The sequence below is a fragment of the Fusarium flagelliforme genome (assembly GCF_020744385.1).
Source record: "Fusarium flagelliforme strain FIESC 12 MPI-CAGE-AA-0113 chromosome Unknown B0J16scaffold_6, whole genome shotgun sequence".
Classification (NCBI taxonomy): domain Eukaryota; kingdom Fungi; phylum Ascomycota; class Sordariomycetes; order Hypocreales; family Nectriaceae; genus Fusarium; species Fusarium flagelliforme.
Genome location: NW_025763508.1, coordinates 2075625 through 2103417, shown reverse-complemented (window position 1 = coordinate 2103417; position 27793 = coordinate 2075625). Strand labels below are relative to the sequence as shown.

The 27793-nt window shown below is 49.5% G+C and overlaps 13 protein-coding genes across 13 annotated transcripts; 6 read left to right on the top strand and 7 right to left on the bottom strand.

The window, feature by feature from the left end:
- Window positions 1-1807: 1807 nt before the first annotated feature.
- On the top strand, window positions 1808-3145 carry B0J16DRAFT_387511 (uncharacterized protein; the record flags this gene model as incomplete). Its single annotated transcript, XM_046131682.1, has 2 exons — window positions 1808-1937; window positions 2004-3145. 2 exons carry the CDS (start codon window positions 1808-1810, stop codon window positions 3143-3145), a joined length of 1272 nt encoding a protein of 423 aa, XP_045980256.1.
- A 216-nt stretch (window positions 3146-3361) lies between these two features.
- On the top strand, window positions 3362-4765 carry B0J16DRAFT_175066 (uncharacterized protein). The gene is made up of 2 exons (XM_046122487.1): window positions 3362-3509; window positions 3576-4765. Exon 2 carries the CDS (start codon window positions 3644-3646, stop codon window positions 4451-4453), a length of 810 nt encoding a protein of 269 aa, XP_045980255.1. The 5' UTR covers window positions 3362-3509; window positions 3576-3643; the 3' UTR covers window positions 4454-4765.
- A 705-nt stretch (window positions 4766-5470) lies between these two features.
- On the bottom strand, window positions 5471-7640 carry B0J16DRAFT_323156 (Smg-4/UPF3 family-domain-containing protein; the record flags this gene model as incomplete). The annotated part of the gene is made up of 4 exons (XM_046125758.1): window positions 5471-7121; window positions 7172-7362; window positions 7412-7492; window positions 7554-7640. 4 exons carry the CDS (start codon window positions 7638-7640, stop codon window positions 5471-5473), a joined length of 2010 nt encoding a protein of 669 aa, XP_045980254.1.
- Window positions 7641-7916: 276 nt separating this feature from the next.
- Window positions 7917-9822, top strand: B0J16DRAFT_347472 (Metallo-dependent phosphatase-like protein). The gene is made up of 4 exons (XM_046128572.1): window positions 7917-8427; window positions 8491-8923; window positions 8975-9404; window positions 9455-9822. The coding sequence occupies exons 1-4, from the start codon at window positions 8277-8279 to the stop codon at window positions 9644-9646; spliced, it is 1206 nt and encodes a 401-aa protein (XP_045980253.1). The 5' UTR covers window positions 7917-8276; the 3' UTR covers window positions 9647-9822.
- A 243-nt stretch (window positions 9823-10065) lies between these two features.
- Window positions 10066-11285, top strand: B0J16DRAFT_174971 (S-adenosyl-L-methionine-dependent methyltransferase). The gene has a single exon (XM_046122485.1). The coding sequence runs from the start codon at window positions 10070-10072 to the stop codon at window positions 11219-11221; it is 1152 nt and encodes a 383-aa protein (XP_045980252.1). The 5' UTR covers window positions 10066-10069; the 3' UTR covers window positions 11222-11285.
- Window positions 11286-12098, bottom strand: B0J16DRAFT_174970 (uncharacterized protein). The gene is made up of 2 exons (XM_046122484.1): window positions 11889-12098; window positions 11286-11832 (listed from the first exon to the last, which is right to left on the bottom strand). The coding sequence occupies exons 1-2, from the start codon at window positions 11995-11997 to the stop codon at window positions 11351-11353; spliced, it is 591 nt and encodes a 196-aa protein (XP_045980251.1). The 5' UTR covers window positions 11998-12098; the 3' UTR covers window positions 11286-11350.
- Window positions 12099-12567: 469 nt separating this feature from the next.
- Window positions 12568-13935, top strand: B0J16DRAFT_174975 (origin recognition complex, subunit 6). The gene is made up of 2 exons (XM_046122486.1): window positions 12568-12853; window positions 12907-13935. Exons 1-2 carry the CDS (start codon window positions 12672-12674, stop codon window positions 13871-13873), a joined length of 1149 nt encoding a protein of 382 aa, XP_045980250.1. The 5' UTR covers window positions 12568-12671; the 3' UTR covers window positions 13874-13935.
- B0J16DRAFT_174967 (uncharacterized protein) lies at window positions 13936-16070 on the bottom strand. Its single transcript, XM_046122483.1, has one exon. The coding sequence runs from the start codon at window positions 15597-15599 to the stop codon at window positions 13998-14000; it is 1602 nt and encodes a 533-aa protein (XP_045980249.1). The 5' UTR covers window positions 15600-16070; the 3' UTR covers window positions 13936-13997.
- A 1360-nt stretch (window positions 16071-17430) lies between these two features.
- On the bottom strand, window positions 17431-19979 carry B0J16DRAFT_357490 (uncharacterized protein; the record flags this gene model as incomplete). The annotated part of the gene is made up of 7 exons (XM_046129543.1): window positions 17431-17887; window positions 17945-18275; window positions 18373-18442; window positions 18933-19099; window positions 19135-19213; window positions 19260-19524; window positions 19606-19979. The coding sequence occupies 7 exons, from the start codon at window positions 19977-19979 to the stop codon at window positions 17431-17433; spliced, it is 1743 nt and encodes a 580-aa protein (XP_045980248.1).
- A 1144-nt stretch (window positions 19980-21123) lies between these two features.
- Window positions 21124-22862, bottom strand: B0J16DRAFT_174923 (ZPR1 zinc-finger domain-containing protein). The gene is made up of 2 exons (XM_046122481.1): window positions 22554-22862; window positions 21124-22495 (listed from the first exon to the last, which is right to left on the bottom strand). Exons 1-2 carry the CDS (start codon window positions 22713-22715, stop codon window positions 21215-21217), a joined length of 1443 nt encoding a protein of 480 aa, XP_045980247.1. The 5' UTR covers window positions 22716-22862; the 3' UTR covers window positions 21124-21214.
- Window positions 22750-23827, bottom strand: B0J16DRAFT_174937 (RNAse P Rpr2/Rpp21/SNM1 subunit domain-containing protein). The gene is made up of 2 exons (XM_046122482.1): window positions 22988-23827; window positions 22750-22924 (listed from the first exon to the last, which is right to left on the bottom strand). Exon 1 carries the CDS (start codon window positions 23638-23640, stop codon window positions 23074-23076), a length of 567 nt encoding a protein of 188 aa, XP_045980246.1. The 5' UTR covers window positions 23641-23827; the 3' UTR covers window positions 22750-22924; window positions 22988-23073.
- Window positions 23828-23855: 28 nt separating this feature from the next.
- On the bottom strand, window positions 23856-24836 carry B0J16DRAFT_347460 (uncharacterized protein). Its single transcript, XM_046128571.1, has 5 exons — window positions 24679-24836; window positions 24497-24611; window positions 24379-24444; window positions 24206-24328; window positions 23856-24158 (listed from the first exon to the last, which is right to left on the bottom strand). Exons 1-5 carry the CDS (start codon window positions 24711-24713, stop codon window positions 24015-24017), a joined length of 483 nt encoding a protein of 160 aa, XP_045980245.1. The 5' UTR covers window positions 24714-24836; the 3' UTR covers window positions 23856-24014.
- Window positions 24837-24862: 26 nt separating this feature from the next.
- Window positions 24863-27394, top strand: B0J16DRAFT_347457 (uncharacterized protein). Its single transcript, XM_046128570.1, has one exon. It carries the CDS (start codon window positions 25041-25043, stop codon window positions 27210-27212), a length of 2172 nt encoding a protein of 723 aa, XP_045980244.1. The 5' UTR covers window positions 24863-25040; the 3' UTR covers window positions 27213-27394.
- Window positions 27395-27793: the final 399 nt, after the last annotated feature.

Sequence of the window (27793 nt, the reverse complement as noted above, 5' to 3'; positions counted from 1 at the left end):
GTCATCTGGGGTGTCTAGAAGGTGACTGGGGGTGGCTTTTATCGATGTTGAGGGTGTTAGCAACGCTTGTCCTAAGCCCTCTCGCATCTTTCGCATTGCTTTTCCTTTTGTAATTACCGTGTTTCCTTCTGCTTTGGCTAGGTTACGGCGTAGCACAGCCTTAGCATAGGCAATATCTTCCCCCTTTTGCGGAAGCTGAGGGATTCAGGAATTATCGCTCAGACAAAGGACCCGGGGTGTTGTGCGTAGTGAGAACAGAGCGCAAAAAGACCAGGAGCCGAACCGGCAAAGAAATATCAAGACCCCGGCTTTGACAGGGGTTTAACGTTTGGAGGTGTGGGCAAAGTGGGCATTGGGCTCTGGTCGACTCCCCTTGGGCACTGAACTTCAGTTTCGGTCCCTGATGTTGGCGTCACAACGCTTTTGGTCTTCGACTTTGCGCATACCGCACTGGCGGGTTTAATGTGCTTGAGAAGGGATTCAAGGATGCCGGAAAGCGCAAATGCGAGTCTGAGTGTGTGCGCACTGCATCAGGCCCAGTTTCCATTTTACCATGTCTCTAATGTTCCAATCACGAGGTTGCAAAAAAGAGTTCGGCTTCACTCCCTCACACCCTCAACTCCCTTTAATTCTGTCGGTTCGAGCAGGGGCTGATGCAGCTCTGCGCTGAAGTTTGTGGTGGAAGAGGAAGAGGCAGAGACAGAGGCAGAGGACCTTTCTCTTTTCAGACTTGGGGTGTGCGTGCGAAAGTGTGTGTACAGTATCCGTAGGCAGGTAGGGAAGCTGCTTCCTGTGCATCCGTCTCTCTCCGCGTTTGTGTGCACCATAATGTACCGACTCTGCATTAACGTACCTACAGAATCGTGTTATTCTGTATAGGACAGGTCGCGAGCGGATAACTTTCCATCTGCATTTTGTCGTCATTTGTCCGTCTTGAGCGTAAAGCAGAGAAGACTGCGTGTGTAAGACGGTAGTGGAGGTTGGAATAGTACAGCCTCGAGGCAGGTACGAGGCATATTCCTATTTCCTACGTACACGTACTGTACGTAGCAGTCATCCATCGTGTCTTTTGGAAGGAGCACCTCGTTCAACTCAACTTCCTTCCATAACTATCCCCTGCCTACGGACGTTTACCTGCCTTGCTTTGTTTTAGGCCTGGCCCTTTCCTTCCATTATTGCGCCCCCCTTCTCAATAGCCCACCCCCCATTCCAGACACCTCAGACATGGCATGGGCTGGAGTGTAGGCAGACAGGCCTTTCTTTTTTATTAATTTTCCCTCCCACACCGAGTTTGACAAAACCCATATCAACCCGAATATTCTACTTTTTCCCTCGTCTGCCTACACCTGAACTTACCTCCCTTTTTATCACACACACAGGTTTCTTTCGACCTGAATCCTCGGATACTTTTATCGTGCTCTGCTCTGTTCTGTATTGCCTTGTTTTACTCGTTTGTAAAGCAATACTTAACAACTGTCTAATTTTGAGTTTATCATAAACTCACCGTCAACTTTCTAACCGACGTCACCTTTTTTTTGCCTTTGTGGCCCCTCAGCTTTCCGCTCCCGCTCCCGCTACAACCCTCCAGTAGAGTGCTCTCCGCCAAAACCGCCCGCGCTCTTCTATCCGCCTGCCAGACCATTTACACCGCTGGTCGTTGGGCAGAGCTGCACCGCAGCAAAACTAAGTTAACACCGAAAAATCACCAAGAAACACAGCATCGAGACGACTTCGGCGTCGTTTTCTTCCTCTTCTCCATTTTCTCTTTTTGTTGTGTAGGCGATCGTGAATAATCTAAACCGACGCCATGCCTCTGCACCAGCGCACCTCTGCTAGCCCTACCAAGAGGAGCAGCTCCTCGGTCAGGAGCTCATCCTCAGCCAGAAGCACTACCTCTTCATCCTCCTCTACTACTAATAAGTCAAGGGCCTTGACTGGTACGTTCAATGGCCGTCACTTGATTCACTCGTTCCCGTTGACTAACGTGAAACTTCCTTGTATAGTTCAAGACCATGACTACGAATATGAATTCGATATGGAATCCGAGCTGCGCGACGATCTCCAGAAGGCAAACACAGAACTCAACAAGGCCAACGCCGAAAACGATAAGCTCAGCTCCCAGAACGATAAGCTCAAGGCCACCATCGAGCAGCTTACCCGCAAATTGAATGAGTCAAAGACATCTCTCGAAGAAACCACCCGCAAGCTGAATGAGTCCACCGTTTCATGCCGTGAGCTCAAAGCTCAAGTTGAGGGCGCCCGATCCGAGGCCGATGTCCTCCGAGAGGACAACCGTCGTCTCAACACCGACTTCGAGGAGCTCAAGGGTGACAAGCGCCGCCTTAACAGCGAATGTGACGAGCTCAGGGAGGAGAAGGAGTCTCTTGAAAAGGAGAATGAGCGTGTCAAGTTTGAGCACCATGACCTCGAGCAGCGCTTCATTGGCCTCCAGGCTAAGCATGAGAACCTCACCATGCGCCACAACGCTGTGAGTAGCCAGGCTGGCTCATCTGCCATGACAAGCCCCATGACCAGCCCTATGCCCAGCCCTCTTCCTGCTCCCCTTCCAGAAGCTCGCAAGAACCCTTCTCGCCCTTCTAGCAAGGCCTCAAGCAAGGCCTCTAGCAAGGTTTCCACCAAGTCTGTAAGCAAGCGGGAACCTCGCGAGGACCGCCACCGTGAACAGGAGGACCGCCACCAGTCCGAACGGGAGGAGAACACTCGCGACGAACACACTCGTGAGCGTCGACCCCGTGAGGATCGCGAGCGTCGCAACCACGATCGCGAGGATCGAGGACGCCAGCGTAGCGAAAAGCCCAAGGACAAGGACAGATTTGAGGCCAAGGAGCGCTTGTCGAAGCGGTTTGATGAGCGACCATCTGCGGCGCCTCGTCAGACCAGCTTCATCGAGCCATGGGGTCCCGGAGGTTGGTCTCCTCGCTATGAAGCCCCCCCAAGCGACTTTGACGCTTACGGCCATTTGGCAACAGGACGCAAGGCCGCCAGTGTTGTGTCTAGCGGGGCGTACTCCAACGTCCCACGCACGACCAGCATTGTCAATGGTCACTTCAGCAGCGACAGCAGCGCATATGACGATGAGCGGTATGAGGATGGTTCTTACCATGCCTACCCCATCCCTAACTAATTATTCTGATCTTGTTTGATCTGCCGCCCTGAGAGTATGCCAGTTCTTTGGGCTCGGCGATACTCAAAAGGACGGAGCACAGGTCAAAGCAAGATGCTCATGGGGACCTCGTTTTGGTTCACATGAACACACACACTTCCTCCTTGAGACACACTTAAGGAGTAAGATTTCAGTAGGTAGGGCTTTGCATGAAGCTCCACCTCGTATCTCTACCATCTGTTCCCGATGATCGACTCGGGCCAGGCCACCTTCCTATTATGACTCAATCCAAGTGAGGTATCGCTTTCAGGCTTAGTCTAACTATCACCATTCCCCCGCATGGATTGGTTTACCGACACCGGCCGAGATATTTAAACCCTACAGGGTCCGCAATCTCACTCGCAGCATTCCAACCTAGACTTACTTTTTTTTTTCTTGTTGGTTTTTGCAGCTATACTCAGACCCCAATCAAGTTGATTGGGACCTCTGCTTTTCATATCATACGTTTACATCATCGCCATGAAGCTCTACCCTTCCATTTCCGAGGACCTGGCCGCCTGGGTCCAGCAACAGCCTGTCTTCTTTACAGGCTCAGCTCCTACCCATGGCTCTCATATCAACGTCTCCCCCAAAGGCCTTACGGATTCGCACTTTGCCATACTAGGCCCCAACCAATGTGCCTACATCGACCGCACTGGTTCCGGATGTGAGACTATTGCCCATTCATACGATAACGGCCGCCTTTGTTTGATGTTTATGAGTTTCGGTCCCGCACCTCGGATTGTACGTTTCTTCTGTCGGTCTAAGATTATCGAGTGGGATGACCCAGCCTTCCCCGATTTGGTCCGACGTATCTCCAAGGGAAAGCGATCTATATTTGACGGCGCAAGAGCCGTCATTGTGGCAGATGTGTTTGAAGCCCAGACAAGCTGCGGCTTTGGTGTTCCCCGGGTGAAGAGGGGTATCTATGCACCTGACGAGACTTCGAAGGACTTGTCCCTCAATCAAGTCCTTCAAGAGGGTGTGGATGGTAAAGTGAATGAACTGTCTGTGTTTGAGGAGCGGCCCACCATGGACATGTGGGTGGGAAAGCGAGTTGAAAATAATACGTTGTTGGATTATCATAAGGAAACCAACGTGCTGAGCATGGACGGTTTGCCTGGACTCAGGGCCGCTCGTCGGAGCGTGGGAGAGACGTTGTGGATTACAGACGCAAAAGCACATGCCAGGAAGGTTTTTGCTCAAAGCGAAGCGATTGCAGTTGGATTTGTTCTAGCATTGTTGTTGTACGTTGTCATGGTTTTTATGGGAGCGATTTCAGCGGCATAGCCAAAATTCTGGCTTGAAGGATTATAGGGACGGCGCAATCTTGGGTTTTGGATACCAAAAAGTACAGTGTTGTTTGGATTTCAAAAGGATGTCCCTTCAAAGGGGATTGGATTTCTTTTTTATTGTTACCATCTCTTCTCTTATCATTTCTTTTCTTGTTACGATACACATTTTTGTTTTGCAGATAGATATGTACCACGTTTACTACGGGATGCAGGTCCAACAGCCTGCGTAGGAACGATACCCCCATGTTAGGATAGCCTTTAGTATTAGCAGCGATAAAGTTTTTGTTTTGAATATTATGTTAAGATACTTATCAACTCCCTTCATTGTCTCTAGTGCAGTTTCCGTCCTTGACTTGGTTGACTCGCGGGCGACTCATCCCTAAACAACATTCGTCTTCGGAACTTCACGCTACAACTACCGTGCATACGTGTACTACACATGCTGAACTTCATGCAGTGTATCCTGGATAACTAGACTAGCACTCGAATAAAATGCCAGCCGAGAAAAACAGGCAGTGGTTCCTAACAGTTATCCGTATTCGTTCTTCTGCCACAAGACCTACAAAATAAACACTGTCAATCAGCAAATTCAGTCGCACTGCATGGGGACGGCAAGATCATGTTGCAATGTCTCGATTCTAATCCTAGCATAATCTTGGCAGAATCATCTCTCCTTATGGCCAGATTCACTATCGCTTCCTCAATCGCTTTCATCCAACAGAGCTATTGTCTACAAAAGATCGACTCTGTTGGATTCCTGGTAGAGATGTTCGCTGTCAAGTACGCTGCTGTGGCAAAGGCATAAAGACCATAGCTCGGTCGTGCTCTTATCTGCCTTCGACATGGTCGCTCTTTAGAATTTCACTTCCTGGCCGCGACTTGCCCATCAAGTGTCATGAGCTAGACCTGTAGAGCAGCTGAGTTAGACGTTGGGGTAGCGGCGCAACCGGCATGCCAGGCTGCTTGCTAGAGTAGCGGGATGTTCGAGGACAATCCTCAACATACATTGCCCTCAGCCGCCGCCGTTCGCTGTTGTGGGAGTGGAAGTGGTGGCGGCGGTAGCGCCCTGGTTATTGGCACCAGAGTCCTTTGACTTGTTGCCTCCACCTCGTCCACGTCTACCTCTACCAGGAGGCTTCTCCGGCGCAGAAGGCCCAGCAGTTGGTGCTGTCGTGAGCGCAGCCGAGTTCGCGTTTGCAGGCTTTTTATCCTTGCGCTCTAGAACTTGAACAGTGCCCTGTGCAACAGTAATAGGGCTTGCTGTAACAGCCTTAACAAGACCGTCATGCTCAGCAAAATCAACATAGGCAAATCCCTTACGTTTGTCGATCTCAACAAATGTAATCGTTCCGAATGTCGACAGTGTTTGCTTGAGCAGTGCTTCAGTAACTCCCTGGGAAGGATTGGCATGCTTGACAAAGCCACGAGTAGCATCAGGAGAGACAGTAGGAGGCTTCTTTTGCGCGTTAGCTCCCTTGTTAGAAACGCCTTTAGAACTACCAGCTGCATTGTCAGTCTTCGATCTGCCTCCTTGTGTGGGCGTCGGCTGAGGCGTGCTGCTTGCTGGTTTCGTTGACGGACCAGACTCGGCTTCATTACCCTTCTTCTTAAGGAGAACAATCGGAGGATTGGGGGCCGATTGGTTTTGGCCTGAAGCTCCCCCCCTGTTCTTCTCCTTGTCCCTAGTGTTCTCTTTCTCCGCCTCCTTCTCCTTGTTCTTATCTGCGTTCTTGCCACCACGCGTTCTACGGTTTGATTGTTGCTGTTGTTTTGAGTTTCCGGCGGCGCCTCTGCCCTTTGCAACTGGAGCCTCACTCTCAATCGCTTTGGCTGGTGAAGCTGGGCGTTCTGAAGTACTAGCTTTGGCATCTGCGGGGCCTGCATTGTCCTTGTCTGGTGTCGTCTTCGCATCCGCATCTGCTTTCGCGGCGTCTTGGCGTGCTTTCCTGTGCGCACTTCCGGGACTAAGGCCAAGATCTCGTTGAAAGATCCTAGCGGCAGCCATAATTCCAGCACGTCGACTTTTAGGTGCCGCCTCCTGAGCGCTGGCATCGCTGGCCTGACTTTTAGGGTTGGCTCTAGACCCCTCTGCGTTCTGTTCGGCAGCAGCTTTCTTGGTGAGAATCTTGACAGTCTCCTTGGGTGTTTTATCTGCCTTCTCTGCTTTGGAGTCTCGGCCCTTCTTTTTACCTGAGTCATCCTCCTTGGATGAGTTCTTGCCCTTCCCACTTCTCGAATCCCCTTGTCCATGCTTTGAGCTCTTAGAGGATGGACCGTCCTTGGCCTTGTTTGCTTTCTTCTCCTTAAGAAACTCGATAAGTGGCGTGGTCGTGACTTTAGCTTCTGTCTTTCCGAGGTCATCGCCCTCTTCCCCTTCAAAGGTTTCTTTTGGTGGCGCTGGATTTGTCTGTTCCTCCAAAAATGCCATAAACTCGGGGTCCTGATCGATTGTTCCTTGACGTGCGTCGGTCCGTTTTTTATTACTTGGAACCTTTTTGTAAATGGCAAACTCGACAGCGGGTGGGCCGATCAGAGATGGGTTGTTGAAGGACGCTTTTGCGTCTTCCCAAATGGCATTTCGGACTGCCTCACTCAAGGGCAAAATATCATCCTTTCTCAACACATGAACGTATGCGCGACCTGGTCGCGAAGGTTTTGAGGGGCTTTTCGATGTGTTAGCACCAGGTTTTGTACAAGACTATGGGCAACATACTCGGTGGAAATCTTTCCTTGGGCGAACTCGAACCAGTCAACCTTTCCCTTGCCCAACTCCCACTCACTACCAAGAATGGATACAAATTCTGCCTCTGTCATTCCAGGAGGCAAACGACGTATCACCAGTTTCTCGCCCTCGTTATGAGCTTTAGTCTTGGTGGGTTTCGGAGTCTCGCCTTCATTCGCGGGCTTTGTTTATGGTCAGTCAGAGTCTCATCATTTCTTGTAGTGATGTCACCTTGCTCGCCTCTGTAGATCTCGCATTAGAACCTCTACCTCTGGCCTTTCCATGAGAACTGTTCTCTTGCGGTCCCTTCCCCTGAGAGAGGTTAGATATGACCAGTTCACTTATTCATTGACTGTCAAGGATAACAACATACCTTTGATAATTCCGAATTCTGATTAGCTGACGCTTGGGATCCCCCATTTGCCCGCCGAGACAGGACTTGCGGTGTTTGAGATGCCATTTTGCATACCGCAAATACCTAATCAACGTTCGTATCGTAGGGTGAGTTGATACCCCGAAAAGGCGAGTGAGTGAGTAATAGTAAGTGTACTGTGCTGTGAGGCTCGATGAGTCGCGGCCTTAGTGCCCCGCCAGTATCTGTGGGGCGGTGCCCTTGTCCTTGTTCCTGTTCTTATAAAGATGAGATATGCGATTATCCACCAGGAAAAAGCTTCTTCAGATGATGGGCCTATTGGACAAGCTCAAGTTGATAACCTTTAAGCAAGTTCGGGTTTGAAGAAAATCATGTTCATCTAGAAATACTAGTTCCTAAATTGGCACAAAGAACCAGAATCAGAATCAGAATCAGTGATTAAATTGATACCTCCTTCTCTAACCGTCAGGGCCGAAGAATTCCCGGACAGTGTTTCACTATCGCACCCCTCCATCCTGCCATCCAAGAAGGCCCAAATTCAAGCCCCACCCCCATTCGCCGCATAGGTACTGTACCAGTACTGACCAGTACCACTACTACCTGCCTACCAACCTCTACCACTTGACCTACCATCATTTCGCAATACAGCCAGCGCTGGGCTGATAGATCCTTCCCCCCCGCTGTCATCACCTTCCTTCGTCTTTCGACTGGGCATGCTTGATCATGACTTCAAGCGTACCTCGACCGGGCCCTGCCAACTTGGGGCCCAATGCTGGTCTTGATGAGTGGCTCGAGGAGGCCAAGCAGTGCCACTACCTGCCCGAGCGGGTTATGAAGGAATTGTGCGAGAAGGTGAAGGAGATATTGATGGAAGGTGAAGAACGCCAGACTCGAGCTCGCGGCTGACCTGCAGCTTTTGCTGACTTGGTATTTCCAGAATCCAATATCCAGCCAGTCTGTACCCCCGTTACTGTCTGCGGCGATATCCACGGCCAATTCTACGATCTTCTCGAGCTCTTCCGGGTATCTGGCGGTATGCCGGGCGAGTCCAACGTGCAGGCGCCGAAGACCTCAACCACCGTCATTACCTCGGACGATATCGAGCCACCAACAGAGATTACAAACCCCAAGTTGAGGAAGAAGATAAAATCTTCTGGCGAGAATGCAACGTCGAGTGGCGCGGAGGAGACCGAGGCGGGCGACGCTGACGAGGATCCCGATGCGACAATGGCCGATCGTCTAGACTCTGGCGTCACGGTTAACTCGTCAAGTCAAAGTGCCGATACTCGATATATTTTCCTGGGAGATTTCGTGGATCGAGGATACTTCAGTCTGGAAACTTTCACATTACTAATGTGCCTGAAAGCGAAGTAAGCGCTCCTTGGTGCCATTCGCGTTCCATAGCTAACCACAGTCCACAGGTACCCTGACAGAATAGTGCTCGTTCGAGGTAACCACGAATCCCGGCAGATCACCCAGGTGTACGGATTCTATGAAGAGTGCCAGATGAAGTATGGTAATGCCTCGGTCTGGAAGGCCTGTTGTCATGTATTTGATTTCCTGGTCCTTGCCGCCATCATCGATGGCGAGATTCTTTGTGTACACGGAGGCTTGAGTCCAGAGATCAGAACGATCGATCAGATCCGAGTTGTTGCCCGTGCGCAAGAAATTCCCCACGAAGGTGCATTCTGCGATTTGGTGTGGTCGGATCCAGAAGACGTCGAAACATGGGCTATCAGTCCTCGTGGAGCTGGATGGTTGTTTGGAGACAAGGTTGCAACTGAGTTCAACCATGTAAACGGGTTGAAGTTGATCGCTCGAGCTCATCAGCTCGTCAACGAGGGTTACAAGGTACTTAGCGACTCCTCTGACTTGACAAGGGTTACACTAACGATCACCAGTATCATTTCCCCGAGAACTCGGTAGTGACTGTTTGGTCGGCACCCAACTACTGCTACCGTTGCGGTAATGTCGCTTCTATCATGGCTGTAGACAAGGACTTGAACCCCAAGTTCAGTATCTTTTCTGCTGTTCCTGATGATCAGAGACATGTCCCAGCACTCAAGAGGGGTCCCGGTGACTACTTCTTGTGATGAAGGATGGTAAGCGCATAACGGACTTAATGGCATAAGTTGCATGTAGAATAGCATAGGGCCAAAATACCCATGGTCTTGAGGTGAATTTAGTGGGAATTGGAATGGATACTTACGGTTTCGGTAGAGTTGTTATAACAATTACGATCAATATGAATGCTGGTTTCAATGTATGCACATGTCTACGGATACCAGAGGCTGTGATCCTTGTGTTCTGCCGTGACGAAGCCCTCAAACTCGAAAACCAAAATGCAATTGCCTGCGTAGAATTGAGAATAAGTGCACTATTGTGCTGACTTTTGCCTCTTATACCACTCATGGCTGAGTTTTGCTCTCAGGTATCTCAGCCTTCGTATTATCCTGCCCATTTTCACCAAACTTCTCGACTCTGTGGATTAGTTGAAAACTCCACCTGCCATCGCCATGCCAAAACCAAAATCCCCCAAAGCAAATCCCATCCGCAATGCCATCAGTGAGTGGTTTGGGTCAATCACAACTGAGATTGCAGAGCCTGATCCGACATGGAGGACCGACCTTTTGAACAGCGCGCCGAAGCGCTTCACGGTCTATGAGCCTATGGCCCTTTTACCCACAGGAAGCTTCACATCTTTACCATGGACAACCTTCTTACACAATGTTGGCGAAAACGCATGCCAGCAACTTTGGTCCGGAATATTGAAACAGATTTCATCGCAGGGGAAAGAAACTCTGACTCATCTTGCCGTGAATGAGGGGATTCCTTTGCACAAAGCGGGAGAAGGGGCAGATGAAAACGTACGAAGAAGCCCAAGTGGGTTACGCACTTTGTATGGAGATTTCGGCCCTCAAGACGCTTCAGCAGAAGAACCTTCGCAGGATAGTTTTGATAAGACACTCTGGGTTTCGACAAAGCAAAACGGAATCTTCCAAACTTGGGCACCAAGATGGACCATGTTCAGCCGGGGAAATGTCAAAGAGAAAGCAAGACTGCTAAACATGGGAGATAAAGCGCTCCAAGGCATGTGGTCAGTTGATCTCTACGCAGGCATTGGATATTTCGTCTTCTCGTATGCTCGCCTCGGTATGAGAGTGCTAGGTTGGGAGATCAACCCATGGAGTGTGGAAGGGTTACGGCGCGGCGCTGTGGCAAATCGATGGAGCGTACGGATTGTCCAGGGCGAAGACTTGACTCTACCAACAGAGGATATTGTTAGAGGAGGGGAGCAAATCATCGTGTTTCTTGAAAGCAACGAAGAGGCTATCAGAAGACTCCAGTCATTGCAGGACAGTGGTATTGCGCAAGATATACGACACATCAATTGCGGCTTTCTTCCCACAAGCGAACCAACTTGGAGAGATACGTGGGATATTTCTGCTCCCGCGGGCGAAACATGGCTGCACCTCCACGAAAACGTCGGAGCCAACGACACAGAAACAAGGCGCGAGGAGATCCAGGGCAGATTCGATGACTGGAGTCAAGGGACAGATCGAGCAGCCAAAGTCGAGCATATTGAACAGGTCAAGACATTTGCGCCAGGCGTTTGGCACTGCGTCTTTGACGTTCATGTTTACAAAAATCAGACATATCATGCCTAACATCCCAATATTAAACTTGAATACATATATTTTCATCCATCATGATGTCATATAGCATTATCGCACCCGAGTTCCTGCCCCAGTCATGGTATTCTATGTAAAATACAGTCCAGCTTCATCATATATCGTCTATTGTCGTCGGAACTTTTGAGGAATGTTGGCCTCGACAATGGAGAGCTTCTGCATAGCCTCGAGGCGGTCTTGGGCATCCTCCATCTCGTCATGCTTCTTAAAGTGCTCAATGTCCTCAGGATGTGTCAGGTCCTCGAGCTTGGTGTTGTCGTCGTGGTACTTCTCCCAATGATGGATTTCGTACTCGTACTCATCGTCGCCGTGATGTCCAGGGCCAGTGTTCAAGTCGGGGAGTGTCTTGCCTGTGCTGATGAAATCCATCCATTCCTTGCGACTGACCGAGGAGTCGGAATCCTTGTCGAGGAGGCCCAGCAAGATATCGCGAACCTCATCCTTTCGCTTTTCGGACATGCCCTTGTTTGACTCGTCGAAGAGGCCGTATGTTCGCATGACCTCGGCAGCTTGCCACCAGCCGTCGCCGTTGTAGTCGTGGAGGGTGAAGAAGGAGTCGGCATCCCAACCCTGCACATGGTGCTCCTCTGCAAGTAATTGGGTTAGCATACGGAGGCATCAGGAAGGGAAAAGAACAACATACCGGCCATGTGTTTGGTCATCCAGTCGGCATTGGGGTCGACAATGGGTTTCTGGGAGTGGGCAAACACTGTGGTCGCAAAAGCGACGCTGAGGAAGAGACCGGTGCGCATTATGTTGAATACCTAGAGCGAGTAATCTGAAAGAAGAGCAGAAACTTTGAGCTTGCGCGATGCAGGTCTCAAAAGACAATTCGAAGTTGGACAAGTCGGGCTTGATAAAGGAGTGAGGTTCAATGGACACCTCCAGGTGAACGTGGCCGGGCAGCTCTGGATTTGGAGGCTGTCAGGGGTCTCGAGCCGCTAGAACAGAACCGCTAAAGATTGACAGGGCCACCTAAACCAGTATTGTTAGGTGGTTCTGTCGCAGCCCGTCCGTCGGATCTTTCCATCCATGGCTGGCCATCATTACTACCTATGTTACCGTTGACGGTACATATGCCGGTAAACTTGAAAAAAAAAAAAAAAACTTCCACAACAAGCCTCGAACAGGGAGACTTCTCTTTACAGTAAAATAGCAGGATCCTACTATACGCTTCATCTTGTGATTTTCTCCAAATTCCCACAGACTCACCTCCATTCCCTGTCTTACCAAGGCGATCGACAGTAGTATCAATTGGCGGGGTGATCATTTAAGCTACTATATTCAACGTCTCGTGACCAGGCGTTACAGTTCGTTGCTACGTAACGCGTCGACCACTTGACCGCGTTCTCAACTTCCAAATATTGGTTCAACCATTCACAGGCTACTTCAAATCTCACCGCAATAAGAGACCAATTTTATCATTATGAGTCGCCAAATTGAACAGGCGTTGCTCTCGTTAATGCCAACATATGGCTCTGATTTACCGCCATCCCTTGTAGAACTTGCAGGTTCTTTGCTCGCTCAGTCTCGGCATCGAGCAAGTACTCTCAAGACAGAAGAAGAGATCGCCAGGACATATGCATGCGCAAACATTGCATGCGATCGGTGTGTTGTCACTATGGTATATCTGAATTTTTCAAGCTTACAATAATACCTAGTCTAAAAATTACCCTTGACCTTCCACCTATCGAACCCCGACCGCCAATTCCACCCCGTATTTACAACCGTCTCTACACTCATCTTGATAATATTCTACCAAATGGTGCCTCAACCCCCGGTAGAACTGCCACAGGAAGAAGGACACCAGGCTCGAGGTTCCGCGACGCTATTAACTCACCTGCCGATGGATCACGACCACTGCCTTCAAGAGGAACACCCACAAAGGAACAAAGCCTCGCACCATTTAGAACGCCTTCAAAAGGGGCAAACGGAACACCGACCAAATCCACAGCTAAGAAACAAGCCTTTAAAGGTGACAATCTTCATCCATGGATTCAACCCGTGACGAGATGGCTGTGTGAAGCAACGGACCACAAGAAACTCGCTCCTACGATTCTGGCAGGTATGGAAAGTATAGTCACGCCAGGAGATCGTAGAACAGAAGACGAATGGGTGTTACAAAACACAACGGCATTGTACGCCGCAATCTATTTCTACGTAACTATGCGTGTCAAAGCTGTTGTATCAGGAGAAGGCATTGATCGAGAGGGATATGTTCCTCTCCGAAAAGAGATCCTTGCTTTGCTTTCCAGAGCAAGACAGGAAGTCACCGTCCGGAACCTGTCAGAGGAGGATGCTTGGGAAGGTTGGGCAACTATCAAGTCAAAGGACTTTGATGACGCAGTTGCCAAAGTCACTCAACAGCAATGGCTCACGAGTGATTGGTACCAAGGGATCGCTGACGTTGTCAGACTTGCTCAAAAGGGCCACCTTGAGGATGTTATGATGCACGACGAAGAGACGATGCCAAAAGTACAAGTCAAAAAGGCAGACACCATGTTTCAGGACAAGTACGATTTTCTCAGCGATGCCAAACGAGCAGAGTACATGCACTGGGAGAAGGATGTATACGCCAAAATTGCTCTATCAACGACGGGCGCTGCTATGGAGGTAGATACACAATGAAGGGCCGAAAAGACCTGCTTTATACCCCAAAAAGATATGTGGGAATACGAACGTGCCGTGTTTTTCTTTTACAATTCTTCAACATAGGAGATCCATCATCGCTGTCTAGTTGTACATGAAGCTCTTAGGAAGAGCGACGAACGCGTCTTTCAAAGCCGCTGTTCTTACTCTGGCTGCCGAAGCCCTTGCCAGGGCCAGCAACGAAAGTGGGAATGTCGGAACCACTCTGGCTGGCCTGTCCAGGTAGGAGACCACCGAGGCCACCGCCGGGAGCCTGAGGAGCATCGTTGCCGCCGCCGAAACCGTTGCCAGGAGTCTGAGGAGCGTTGGAGTCGCCGTTACCATTGCCGCCACCGAAGCCGCTGCCGGGCGCAGCAACGAAAGTAGGGATGGCACCGCCGGGCTGAGTTCCGCTACCAGGGGTTTGGGGAGCGTCATTAGAGTCGTCGTTTCCATTGCCGTTGCCGTTACCGCCACCAGGGGTCTGGGGATCGTTGTTGTCGTTGTCGTTACCATTACCGTTACCGCCATCGTTACCACCACCGAAGCCATTACCAGGACCGGCGACGAAAGTAGGGATAGCACCACTGGGCGCGGCCAAGTCACCAGTAGGCAGAGTTCCGCTGCCGCTGCCAGGCGTTTGAGTAGGGGCCTCAGGGGCTTCAGAAGAGTTGTCGTTGCCGTTGCCTGCGCCGGATCCAGGTGTTTGAATGGGGGTCTCGGGGACGCTAGAAGAGCTATCGGTACCGTTACCTGCGCCGGATCCGGGTGTGGTAGGGGTGTTGCCACCCTCTCCAAAGCCATTGCCGGGTCCAGCAACAAAGGTGGGAATAGGACCACTGGGCGCGGCCAAGTCACCAGTAGGCTGGGTTCCGCTGCCGCTACCGGGTGTTTGTATGGGAGTCTCAGGGGCGTCGGAAGAGTTGTTGTTACCGTTGCCTGCGCCTGTTCCAGGTGTGGGAGTGTTGTTGTTGTCGTTGCCGTTGCTTGCGCCGCTTCCGGGTGTGGGAGTGTTGCCATTTCCGAAGCCTTGGCCGGGTCCAGCAACAAAAGTAGGAATAACAGCACCAGGGGCAGTGCCAGGGCCGTCAAGACCACTACCAGGAGAAGGGACGAGAGTAGGAGCATCACTTCCTCCATTACCAAAGTCGGGAAGACCACCAGAGTTGTTGTTACCAGCACCATCGGTCGCTGCAGGAGCATCGGAGTTGCTACCCTCTCCAAAGCCCTGTCCAGGTCCGGCAACGAAAGTAGGAATACCGCCGCCAGCGTTGTTGTTTCGGCCTGGGGTCAGAAGAGGAGATGTATTGCCTCTAGCAGCACCGCTGCTTGGGGTACTGGCAGGAGGAGTAACGGCAGTGTTTTCGCCAGCTCCAGGCAAGGCGCCAGCTGGGGCGTCAGTTGGGGCAGCACCGGGAGCGTTGCTGTTTGCACCACCTCCCAAAAGCTCGGGCAGCATGCTGAGGAGTTTGCCGATCGTATCGATTAGAGCGTCGTTACCAGCACCGGGGGCAGCAGTTGGGGCAGCACTAGGAATAATACCGCCCAGACCACCACCGGGAGCCTCAGTAGCGGAAGGGGGACCAGCGATGGCAGTAGGGATGAGACCGCCCAAACCAGCACCAGGCGTTTCTGTGCTAGGTCCGTTGTCGAGCTGAGGACGGGGCATAGCCATGGCCGGCGAAGAAAGGGCCAGAGCCACTGTGACAAAAGATAGGACAGTCATTTTGATACTAGACTATATATAATAGGAAAGAAAATGAATAGTTATAGACTAGAGAATGACGATAGAAAAGAAAAGACTGACCACAGATGCCTGCAACTGGTAGTCTTTGAGAGTTGAAAGAAAAGAAAAAGAAAAAGAGCAAAGGAAAAATTGGCGATGGAGAGACTCAAGGGGAAGTCTGACAAAACTTCAGAGGCGAGCCGGGGATTTATATCATAAAGAGTGAGTATGTCCGTCCCTCAAACTAAAACATGGGATGGACGTTGCCTGTCATCTCTCATCCCCCATAACCATGACCATGGCCCCATCAGTCTAGCGAGCATCGGGACTCAAGCTTCGTCGACGTTACATGTAGGCGCCAGTAAATCCCACCTCTAATGGGCATGCTGAGGGTTTCACATTGCAAAGTCTCCGACAATCGTGGACAGGGAATTGATTAACACTGCTACTGTATGACTACATATGTCCATGTCACCATGAGGACGACCCCTGGCGATCATTACGAGGCTTTAAGCGAAAGATCTAGCTGGACTAGCTGACTAGTGAGTGGATTGATTGATGCGTAAAAGGAGCCAATGCACGTAATTGATCTTATTGGAGTTTCGAGTCTTGGGTCTTTGACCACTCAGAATGAGAATATTTAATGAGAAGATACTATAATAGTGATAGACTATATGGTATACAGCAAGAACTTATGGACAACTATGTTTTGTTTTGGAGATGACGCGGCTTCACGATCATCAAGACTCCTTTTGGCAATGTTTCCTTACTATTACATGGTTATGGAGACTTTGCTCTGGGGTCAATACCTTGGTCTCCGTCGTTGGGCGTTTCAGAAGATTTTTAAGGGGTTGAGGGTTCCTTCGAGTCAGGCTTGGTTTTGGTTTTGGTTTTGGTTGGCGTTTCGAGCTACGAGCCTCTAGTTGAGACTCTGAGGCTCCACTGCTTATTCCTCCTTCTCTACTGGTTACCTTGCATTACATATATCAACGTCTCACAATATATTCTAGACTGATCTTCAACTGCCGTTCTTGGTATTCAGATGGTGTGATGATGGCAAGTTCCTTTACAGTAAATACGATTTTCTCCTGGATCATCCATTTGAATGAGTAAGGCTACGGACAGACAGAACCGCATGTTTGGCACGGTAGTTCTGATCGGCAGCTATGATCGATTCATGATCAATGGTACCTATTGATCGTCTCATCTTACAGCAGCACTGATACAGTACTGTAGACTACATACCACAATTTTGACTCTATAGACCACACAGACACAGACTCTAACATTTCTCTTTCTTCATCCGTGGAAAGCAATGCCACAAAGGGTTTGTAACCAAACACGTAGAGTAAGAGCTACCAAGACGATGCTCTAGAAACGAAGATGCGATTGGAGATGCACAATTCAAAACGTGCGACGGTAAGATCATAACAGAACTTTGTTTCGTCATATCAGATCGTGAATTTCTCTTGGCTATCGTTTGTCAATGCGATTGGCGGGGAGGAACATGTTTCCGAGTTTCTTCTGAGAGTTTGGTTTCTGGTTTTTGATACTCTGTGAGTTCCGGGATGGGAATATCGGGGCTAACATCTTGAAACGAAGAAGCTGAGTCGTTCGGAAGAGCACGGATAAGCTGACGATTGAAGCTGAGACTTGGTCCTCTTCCTGGTCGGGGCTTTGTGGGTTTGCTTTAATAAAGAAATTGAACAAGTTGATTGACTTTGCAATATCGCTAATAACATTGTGAGGTATATGACACGATATATCATAACGGTTCCGCGCTATAGCCGTTTCCATAATATAGCCTAGTGTGGTGTCACAATCGCAAGAACTAACCGAGCTTTCCTGGAACGAAGGGGTGACCAGCGCTTAGTCCTCCATCAACAGCCCAAGCCTGTCCATTGACATAACTTGCCTCATCACTACCCAAGAACAAAGCAACGCGAGCGATCTCATCAGCACGGCCACCTCTCTTCATAGGGTTCAGTTGACCAATCTTCTTCTCACTACCCCGAGCCCTGGCAGCCTCATACACGGGTGCAGTCATGCCCGTCTCGATGAGACCGGGGCAAATAGCGTTGACACGCACGCCAGTACCGGCAAGCTGATACGATATCGTCTGTGCGAGCGACACAACCGCAGCCTTGGAGGCCGAGTACGGCGTGGAACCGGCGTTGGAGCGAATACCGGCTACAGAGGCAGTGCCGATAATGCTGCCGCTTGAATGAGGCTTATCTGCAGAGGTTTTCATCATAGCTGGTGCTGCGTATTTTGCTGCTAGGAAGACGCTGGGAGATTGTTATTTAGATGATACAGACCGGGTGGAGTGGAGAGGCTGTGCATACCTTGAAGTATTGGTATTCAATATCGACATGAACTCATCTTTGCTGAAATCGGAGAATAAGGTAGTTCGTCCAACAATACCTGCGTTGGCAAAGAAGACATCCAATCGGCCATAGCGCTGGATAGCATCATCGACTACTTCCTTAACCTTATCCTCATCCGCGGCGTCAAATTGTCTTGTATGAATCTCTATCTTTGGAAATGCGGCGTTGATCTCTTTCTTGTGAGATTCAAGATGAGTATCGTCGAAGTCACAGAGATACAGAGCTCTTGCGCCGCTCTCGGCGTACTGATGCGCTGTAGCACGACCAATACCCAGTGGTGAGTTTGTACCTAGAGAGGTGTAAGATAGAGGTAAAGTAGACTAGATGCTTGAGAGTGAATCAAATACCTGTTATGATGACGACTTTGCCCTCGACGCGAAGCTTGCTTGATCCTGGAGCTACTTTGTTAATTGGTGGAAGAAGCTGATTGCCAATGGCGTTGATACGATCTTTTGCCTTGTCAGACATGGTGTTGATATCCAATATATCAGACAGAGTGAAAACGTAACAGAATACGATACGAGAGATGAGATGAGATGATGTGAGATGTCGATTATGAAGTTGTCTCTTTTATTTCAATGCCGAGGCCTGTCCTGTTGTACAACTAGAGCTAGACCAAGGTAGGGAGCTCATCTGGGGAAGTCCCCTTGTTGCTAAGGAGCTTCCCCCGGTTAAAGTGGGGCCATGAGGGGAGTCCACCGGAGCCGAGGCACGGGGAAGGAGAGGAACAGGGACAGTAGCTTCCGAACGACAGCATCACGTGGCTACCCGGTACTTTAACTTTTAAACTCACCAGTATTAGAAACATCAACAATGACCACGAATGATGTCTAGGAGCAGCAATGCAGACGACAGAATAAATACACTATTTTGGTATTGATACAGATATGAGAATGGTTACAAGTTAGCATACAAAATTACAAACACGTTCGTGACCCTACTCAACCTCGACAACATCATAAATTGGAATCATCTCCAACAATGTCGCATCCAGCATATCCCTCTGCTCCTGTATAAATACCCATACAGCCTCAGGATCAAACTTGATACCAGAAGCTTGCTTCATACGAAGTTGTCTTGCATGCTCACAAAACCTAGACTCAAGAATATCAGCTCGGTAGGTACAATAATCATACAAAAGCTCAGACTGAATGAGATTCTTTCTTTGCCGATGGCTTTCAGAGCGGCATGCTTGATGTAGCGGCCCTGGAGAACAACCGCGGTTCCCTTACTCGAGTTGGTCAGTTACTTGATAAGTAGTGAAGGAACTCACCATTATAGGACCGCGGACTTTCAGGATTTCGCCGTCGCCTTTGAGGATGGCTGTCTCACCACCTTTCATGTCTGAGCAGTCAGATAACATGGTGACGCAAACAAACGGAAAACTATCGTAATGCCAAGAGAACCCAAGGTCGTTTTTGGCGTCTTTATCATCTTCACCATCGCTGAAGAATAGATTCATATGCCCGATCTCGTACTCAAAAGCGTGAACCAAGTCAATACCAGCAACTGCAGAAACAGCATTCTGGACTTCAGGGCTCTTCCAAAGAGCATGAGAAAAGGGGGCTTGTCTGTTATCGTTTTAGTGGAATGCACTGTTGTTGATTGGTGGGACTTACTTCTGCGTATACCCCCGAATCTGATTCTTGGTAAAAGTCGAAGTATACTGACATGTCTTTAGAACATCATCACTAAGAAGCTCACGTCGAACCTGTTTTGCAGCAGCCTCGGTGAAGAGGGGAAAGGGGCCTGAGCCTGCAATGTGCGAGATGCCCTGGTTCTCATATCCCCAATCTTGCATGGTGTAAGTCCTCTTGGGGAACTCAAAGTTGACATGCTTCTTGACGTCAAACTCCTCGGCGATTGTTGTTTGAGCAGCTTCGATGACATGACGAGGTATCTTGTTGGTTGGACGAAGAGGAGTTGTGTTAGTCGGACCGACCACAAAAGGAGCTGGTTTATGGGCTGGGATGTTGTTGATCACAGAGGGCATGTTGATACAGCTTGATCGAGTGTTTGAAAACTAACAAGAAATTGTTATAAGAATGGTTATGAGATTCAGACTTATGCTGGGAATTATAGACAAAAGAACGTAGGCATCTACTGGGTATTTTATACCCATCGAGGCTCTACGAAGCTGAGCTACACCACAACACATCTTCCAGTAGACAAATATACTCCCTATTCCCAAAGCGTTACATATTCGACCTGTCGTGCATAGAATGTGCAGTTTAAGGTCCGACGGTGCACACTGAGGCTCACCATTCTTTACCAACTGATCATCCTGAGCGCATGTAAAATTCCGATAAAGAGGCAAAGACCTCTCAGACGCGATGGGAAACCATGCCCAGAAAAGGCAATTGTCTTGAGTTAGTTAGGTCGACCGCGAAATGATCTCCGGCTGATGTTAACACGAAGTGGTGTACAGGCCAGCTTTAGTGTCCGTCAAATATTGACTTTTGCATTTCCTGCAAGGATCCAGCTGAAGATGAAGAAACGATAGCGTTATTGATCTTTACCGGACCATGGAATCCTGTGATGTAAAAGGGTGGCGCTTTGTCGAGTGGTAGGTATAGAATTCATATCTATCCTCAAGGGGGGAAACATCCCCGATCCATACCAGGACTAGAGGGTGACCATACACCGGTGTGTCGAAGCCGTGATCTGAAGTCGAAACGCCATGGTCCATCACGCAGCTTCCTGGTCATGAATTCGTAATGACTATAGAGGAATCTTATGCTGGCTCGAGATCTCTTGAATCTTATGCAAGCTTTGCAAAAAGCTTTCCTGGGCGGGAATAGGCGACTGACATAGTCTCGTGATGATAAATCAAAGGATGTCTAAAAAGCTGAAGCCGTCATTGGGGACTTCGAACCTTTATACAGTAACTCTTGGCCCCGAAAATGAACATATCGGCTTCCATACCGATCGGCTTTGAAGCCGAAAGGGCTGCGTGGCTGTTTAAGCTTTACGATAGATATATGAGGTTGTCTCATGGAGGTGATGATAGTGTTATGTGGTATCTCGGGTGCCATTGCCGACAACATCGCATGTAAGCGGATGGAGTATTGTCGAGAGAATCGAGTTCGTTCAAGCTCCTGAAAGTAAGAAGAGAACAACAGGCTGTGTCAACAGTCAAGGACATTGTCGATCGTAAACTTTATAATCATTGCTCATCTATAGGCTTAACTTTTAAACGGAAAAACAGAAATATTCAAATATTCACTGCTATGATTCAGCAGCAGCCTCAGTCTTCTCCTCGCCGTCCTTCTCCTCTTCGTCCTCTCCATAATTCTCTAACTTCATATCCTTAAGGCCAAGCTCCTCCTCTTCCTCATCTGTACGGGTATAGCTCTCACGCTGAATCTTGGGGTCAGGAGCAGGAGGGTCAACAAGAGGCTGAACATAACTGCTCGCGAAAGGATCGGTAAGGATGACTGTGAAAGGCTTGTCACCTTGGATAGCGGCATCGAGACCCTCGAAGAATGCATCCCATTGGCTCTTCTCATCAGTGGCAAGAGAGTCACCACCTTGGCCAGGGCCATTGGCCTCGAAGATCTGAGAGTGAAGATCACCACGGACCTGGGTTAGAAGACCCTCAACAGTGGTGAAGCGACCACCGAGAGTACCGGGGTTGACCTGAAGCTTGAGCTCAGGGCACTCCAGGCCACAAGTCTCGCTCTTGAGAATATCACGGGCCAAGTCGGTGCTGTCCTCGACTTTGAGGGTGATCTTCTCACCCAGCTCAGGAATCTCACCACCAGTCTTGACATCGTTGGAGCGGTAGCCACAGTCGTCACAGACAGTAGACATGAGGACGACCTGCTTAAAGTGAGGAATATCGACCATCTTCATGTGGGTGGTGCAGGGACGCATGCAGCCAGGGCATGTAGCAGGGAAGCTGTAGACCTCATTAGGGATGATCTCTCCCTCAGCAGTCAATCCGGGGTTCTGCGCTTGCTGAGCGTTGGCGTCGGTGTCGGAGATACCAAGAGCGGCGTTTTGCTCAGCAGTTCGGGCATACTCGTGCTTCTCCCACTTGCCAACACCGTCCTTGAGATCAGGAGCGATGAATGAGTTTCCAGCAGGGTCGTCAACCCAGACACGGAAGGGGAAAGAATCACCTATCAACATGGCGCGACCCTTGGCGATGATCTCGGCAATCTTGACATAGACCTCCGGAGCCTGCTCCTTTCGTGCCTCCTGTCCCATCTCAAGATCATCAATGACAGTAGTCAAAAGACCCTCAACATTTGTCAACTGGCCGCGACCAGCAGGAATCTCAAGGTCAAGCTCAATAAACTTGACGGTGGAGGTATCGGACTTGACAACCTGTCGCGAAAAGTCGGCGAGGTTTGTCAGGCGCAGCTCGTAGTGGGTTCCCTTGGGCTGAACGGTTCCGGCCGCCTGGATCTCGTTGTTCTGAACGTTGCAGTGCTCGCAGGAGAAGGACATGATAACGACCTCGCGGAAGTAGGGGATCGCAGTAAGAAGAAGTCGGGTGACACCCTTGAAGTTTCTGTCAGATATTTTGGCATGCGCTTTTTGAGGCGATAATTAAACTCACGTTCTCGCCGCAGTTCATGCAAAGAGACTCGATCTCTTCAACAGCGCGCTCATCGTCGTCATTCTGGGCTTCAGCAGCAGCAGGCGCAAGGTTCTTGACCTTGTCGCCGATGCTCTGGAAGAACTCCTCGGGAGTTTGCTTGTTGACGTCTTCAGTAGCCATTTTTACGTCTGCTGTGATTGAATCGTGAAAATGGTCGGATCGTTTTTGGTGGTGGTTGAGTCCGATCTAATGGAGGGGTCATGAAATTTTTGGAGGGGCAACTGAACTAAGCCCGGTTATGTCATGGGGTCCAGGGTGCAGAATTTGGTTGGCGGCAGGCGCTAGAATGTTCGGGACGCAACCTGAGGAAAAAGTGACTCGATGGCGGCCTGAGATGACTCAGTCTCAGTCTCTTTCCAAGAACATGAGTTGGGGCCGAGATTTCATCTAACCAATTAGACTCAAGTTAACGTTATCTCAACTTCAATACTGAAGAAAGGCAAAGATGGCTAGCTATAAGTCTTGCAACAAATCTGCCTCATTTCATGAAATGAGAGAGACTAAGAGGATTCGCAGCTTGCTGCTTTTGTCCTGAAAGCAAAGCTTGAAGACCAGCCTTTCGATTCTTGGCACGTTTCTTGCTGCTGGCATTTGTACTTGGCTTTGCTGGTTCAACTGGCGCAGGCGCAGAGGTCTTGTTAACTTTGGTCTGAGCTGTCTTGCGTCTCACAGCAGGTCCCGGAGCTGGAAGAGGGATCCTTGTATCTCGTTGACAGTTGTCGCAGTGAAGAATCTTGCATGGTCCTTTGGGCTCCTGGTTGGTCCTGGGGGTTGAATAGGTGCCAGACTTTGCACCCTTTGTTTTCTTTTGAATACTTTTTCGGGCGTCCAACTTCAGCGTGGCTCCTTGGCCTGGTATCATTATGAGCCCACAGCCTCCGCACACATGTTGTCGTTGAATATCAGACACTGATACTCCATGCTGTGAAAGAAGGTTACCGCGTTGGCTCATGAGATAAGCTGAAGATTCGGGGGCTGTGGTGCGCAGGAGGTGTGCTGCATCGGTGAGAAAGTCGACCGTTCCTGGAAGCTCCGATAAGGCCATCTTGGTAGAGCTGAAAGAAGAATGATGTCTCTTGATTTGTGATAGTTGACTTTGAAGTTGAGTCCCAAAGATGCGATGCTCGAGCTTGAGGTTAGAACCTTGACGGACAGCAAAGTAAACAGTGGGTCTGATTAGATATAGGCTGACGCACGATTGGCCAGTCGAACTCTCAACTGGCAAGCTTCCAATTTACAAGCCTCACGTAACAACTTGCATCTTTCATATATGAATATCAGTTTGCACGCGGACTTTCATTGATAAAGGTTTTTATTTTTATTCTTGTGTCCTGTTTCTAGTCATGATGTCAAGGTCTCCTTCCCGCTTCCTCACCAAAAACATCCGGACGCCATTGAAACATCGAACTTTGGAGAGCTCTACGAGCGACGGACTTCCCACTTGACCTCGTTGATGCTCACTTCCTCGTTGGACTTCTCATCATACTCAAACCATTCGCCCTCTTCCAGCTCAATGCCAGTGAACTTGGTGTTGGTCTCGATACCCTCAGCAAGCCACTCGCCCTAGCATCATGTCAGCATTTGCACTGTATTATGAGTGGTTTCCGTACCTCTGCCTTGAATTCAACAAACTCAAGACCTCGGCAGTCGAATTCAATAATTTTCTGAGCCTTGGCTGGCTCTGCCTGCTCGTAAGCTGCAGGGCCGGACTTGACAGATGCCGACGACTCTCGCTTGACATCATATTAGCAGAGTGCAGCCAATACAATTTGGAGACTCTCACCTTGCAGTTCTTGCACTTCCAAACGAAGTTGGCCTCTCCTCGGCTTCCGCTCATCTCGTTGGTCTCCTAAGCAAGCCTATCAGCCTATGCCCAATCACACAGATTCGGTAATGCGTACAAAACGGTTGACTCCGACATAGTTTGGGTGCGTCTCTCGGCAAGAGGTACACTGAACCTTGAACATGTACCAGAAAGGGTTATCTTCAGTATCAACAGGGCGCAGGTTGGTGACCCTGTTATATTGAGATTGCCCCTCACGTCAGTGAAGCTCTAGAAAGCAAAAACTTGTTAAGGACATACCCTTGCAAGTCAGCTGTCAGATATAAAGCAAACATGGTGATTGTATGAGGGATAAAAGAAGGAAGGTTTCTGTAGAAAGGTAAGGACAAAATATCCGCAAATTATTGTAAACTTGAAGGCAGTCTACTGTTGGCTCAGAGCTACTATCGAAGAGCTTCTGGTCGTGGATGGTGGGGTGTGAGAATAGCGCCTAACCACCGTCACAACGTAATGCCCACGTGACTTCAATAATCGAACCATCTGTGACTGGCCAATTTCATAGTTGTAATGGCTCCATGAAACACCTCAATTGAGTGATTGCCGTCAACGTCAGCCCCCAATCGCCCTAGAGCTATGTCCTGAACGCTTGGTTACCACCTAAAATGCAGGCTTTGTGGTCGAGAGCCGGCCAGGCTCATCGCTGCGGTTGCCGCGCTTGCGAAACAGTCGTGAGCACTCTCGGCCGCCGAGTAACGACCGCGGCTCGACCACGCAAAGTCACCTTCGCCGACATCTTCACAGCATGCTACAGCTCCATGTTTGCGACTGCCGCCATTGTCGATGCCGTGCGAAAGGAAGACCGACGACAGGAACTAGACCGACAATTGGAGGAGACAAGGAGGGAACTGGCACAATTAAAACTCCGAAACCTCGAAGCGAGTCAAAGGACGACCGGCAACGATTCAGCTCACGATGACATCTCCCTTGGCCAAATGAATCACTTATGGGAGTCTATCAAGGAGATATACACGAACCGACCGTTCATGAAGGAGATCGATAAGCCTGCCACCATCCGGATCGACGAGTTCCTGAACCGAGTCCATACCGAACAATATGAATGCCCCGACCAGGAAACAATGGATGCTTACCGGCGTACGGACTATCAGCGTCTCGAGCAGGCCATTGTTCGCGAGGAAACGGACGACAGCATCCCTCACAGGAGGCCAATGAACTCGAAGCAGCTCCACAATGCTGGGCGCACGCTCAACCACCTCATCCAGCAACTACTCAAACGAGCCAATGCTCACGACAAATCTGGCTCACCGTGTCCCAGCTTTGACGAGGCTGTCGAACTTGCAAACAAGAGCCCTTCTGGCAAGTATCTTGTGGAGTCAAATATCGAGATGATGAAGAAGAACCGCGTCAACTTGAACCAGGGTCTCCGGGAGGTTGTTGGCTCAACAACATTGAGTCTCAAGGAGAAAGTTGGCAGGGTTTGTTACAATCTGCTTGTTTCTGCCTACCCGGCTGATATGCACACATACAACACATTAATAGTGGCTTTCGACAAGCACGGTTACAAATATTTATCAGAATCAGTAGTCAATTCTTTCTACTATTACAGAAGACTCAGGCCGACGCCATCAACATTTGTGGCCATCTTAAACCATTACAAAAACTCGGGCAATCACGGTCAATTCTTGCGTAGCCTGGCATGCGTTGCTGGACTCGATGGCGAGACAGGGGCCAAGTTGAGACGCAGGTTGGCAGACAGTTACGAACCGTCAAGAGACGGTCGCAACAAGGTCCAGACATGGACACAAACGGGTGACTATTTCTGGGAGCATGCGCCACTTGACAAGCCCCTTGTCGAGGCTACTATTCAAGGTCTTCTCCACTTCAAGCTTTTCGACCAAGCTGCCTCGTTCTTTGTATCGTGCATGAGGGCCAGGGTTACCCTCAGTACACAGGTCATCAAGCAGTTGTTCGATGAGTGCATTGTCGCTCTCGATTGGAGGTCTGCAGTGCGTCTGATTCAAGGATTTGCAGAATGCGTGAAGACATGGCCTTCCATGTTGCTCGGCAGGGATCAAGATACAGCCTATCTTATTAGCCGGGTACATGTTCTGCTCGATATTGCCGGCTTGCGAGGTTCGAGTGGTGAAGTATCCAAGTCGGCTCTTGACAATCTGTCAATATCCAATCCCGGATTCCGACGGTTCCTCAGCGACCTAGCAGCAGCAAGCTCAACATCCCAGCTGGAGACACAAGATTCAACAGCCAGCATTACCAAGTCTTCAGAGAGAAGGTTACTTCAGATTGAGGCTCTATGGAAGGAACAAGATTTGGTTGCAAAGACGACACGCTCTATCGAAAGCAAACTGCTATATCCCGAGTTTTCTCAGGGTTTCCGCGAGTCAATGGCCTCCCATATTGGAAGCACTGCAGCGAACAACGTGGTAGAGCTGAACGAAGAGATCATGGACCTTCTCTCACGACTGCCACGCTCAGACCGGGCTGAGCAAGCCATTGCAGAGTGCAAGATCTTCGAAGACACCTCTCATCTTCGTTTTGGTAGTACCCTTGTTGAAAGTGGTAGCAGCGTAGTTGAAAAGATGCAAATGTCGAGACGGACAATGACAAACGAGCAGGTTGGAGAGACTTCGGTGTTATTACAAGAGGATGGGCCAGGCATGCTCTCACAGCGAAAGAAGATAGCGGTTAAGCGGGGAAATGCTGCAGAACGTAAGCTGCGGGCGACACCAACGAGGTTGACTGCATGGCCAGTGACAGATCAGCATGCAGGATATTTGGAGAGGGCAAGTTTCGGCTAGCTCTGGAAAGCAATGAGCCGCATGTAAATATAAATGTTTCACTTACATACATCCTTTCACGTTGATTTTTACTACTTGTATTGTACCTATATATATACCTAGGTAGGATGGATAGATTTTAGCATTTGTATAGCACAAGAGACATGAATGAAGTTTTGTACACGTAGCTTAAGAGTAATTTCTTAAGCTTTGAGCATAATTCTTGTACACGTTATCATAAGCATTACTTATCATTGGGATCCCTTATCATAAGCATTTCATCCCTCCATCATAGGTATTCAAGGTGTTGTACTGTACCTCGGCCTGAACAGGTTTGACAAGGCGCGTGCAGCTAAAAAGCGCCGCCAGCGCCGCCACTAAGCGTTTCCGTTCGTCATCGTGGGTTATCCCCTGGTCATGAATAGATTGTTGGTGTTGATCGCACAGTATGTTAGCACTCTTGACGATGGCATCCAATATGGCGGTCAAAAGTCGTTCGTATAGTAAGCCCGCCTTTCAGCTTGCACTGTATCCAAACGCAGCACCATGTTCTGACAGGTTCCAGGGTCACGATGCGACTTCTCGAATGGGTGCGACCTGAA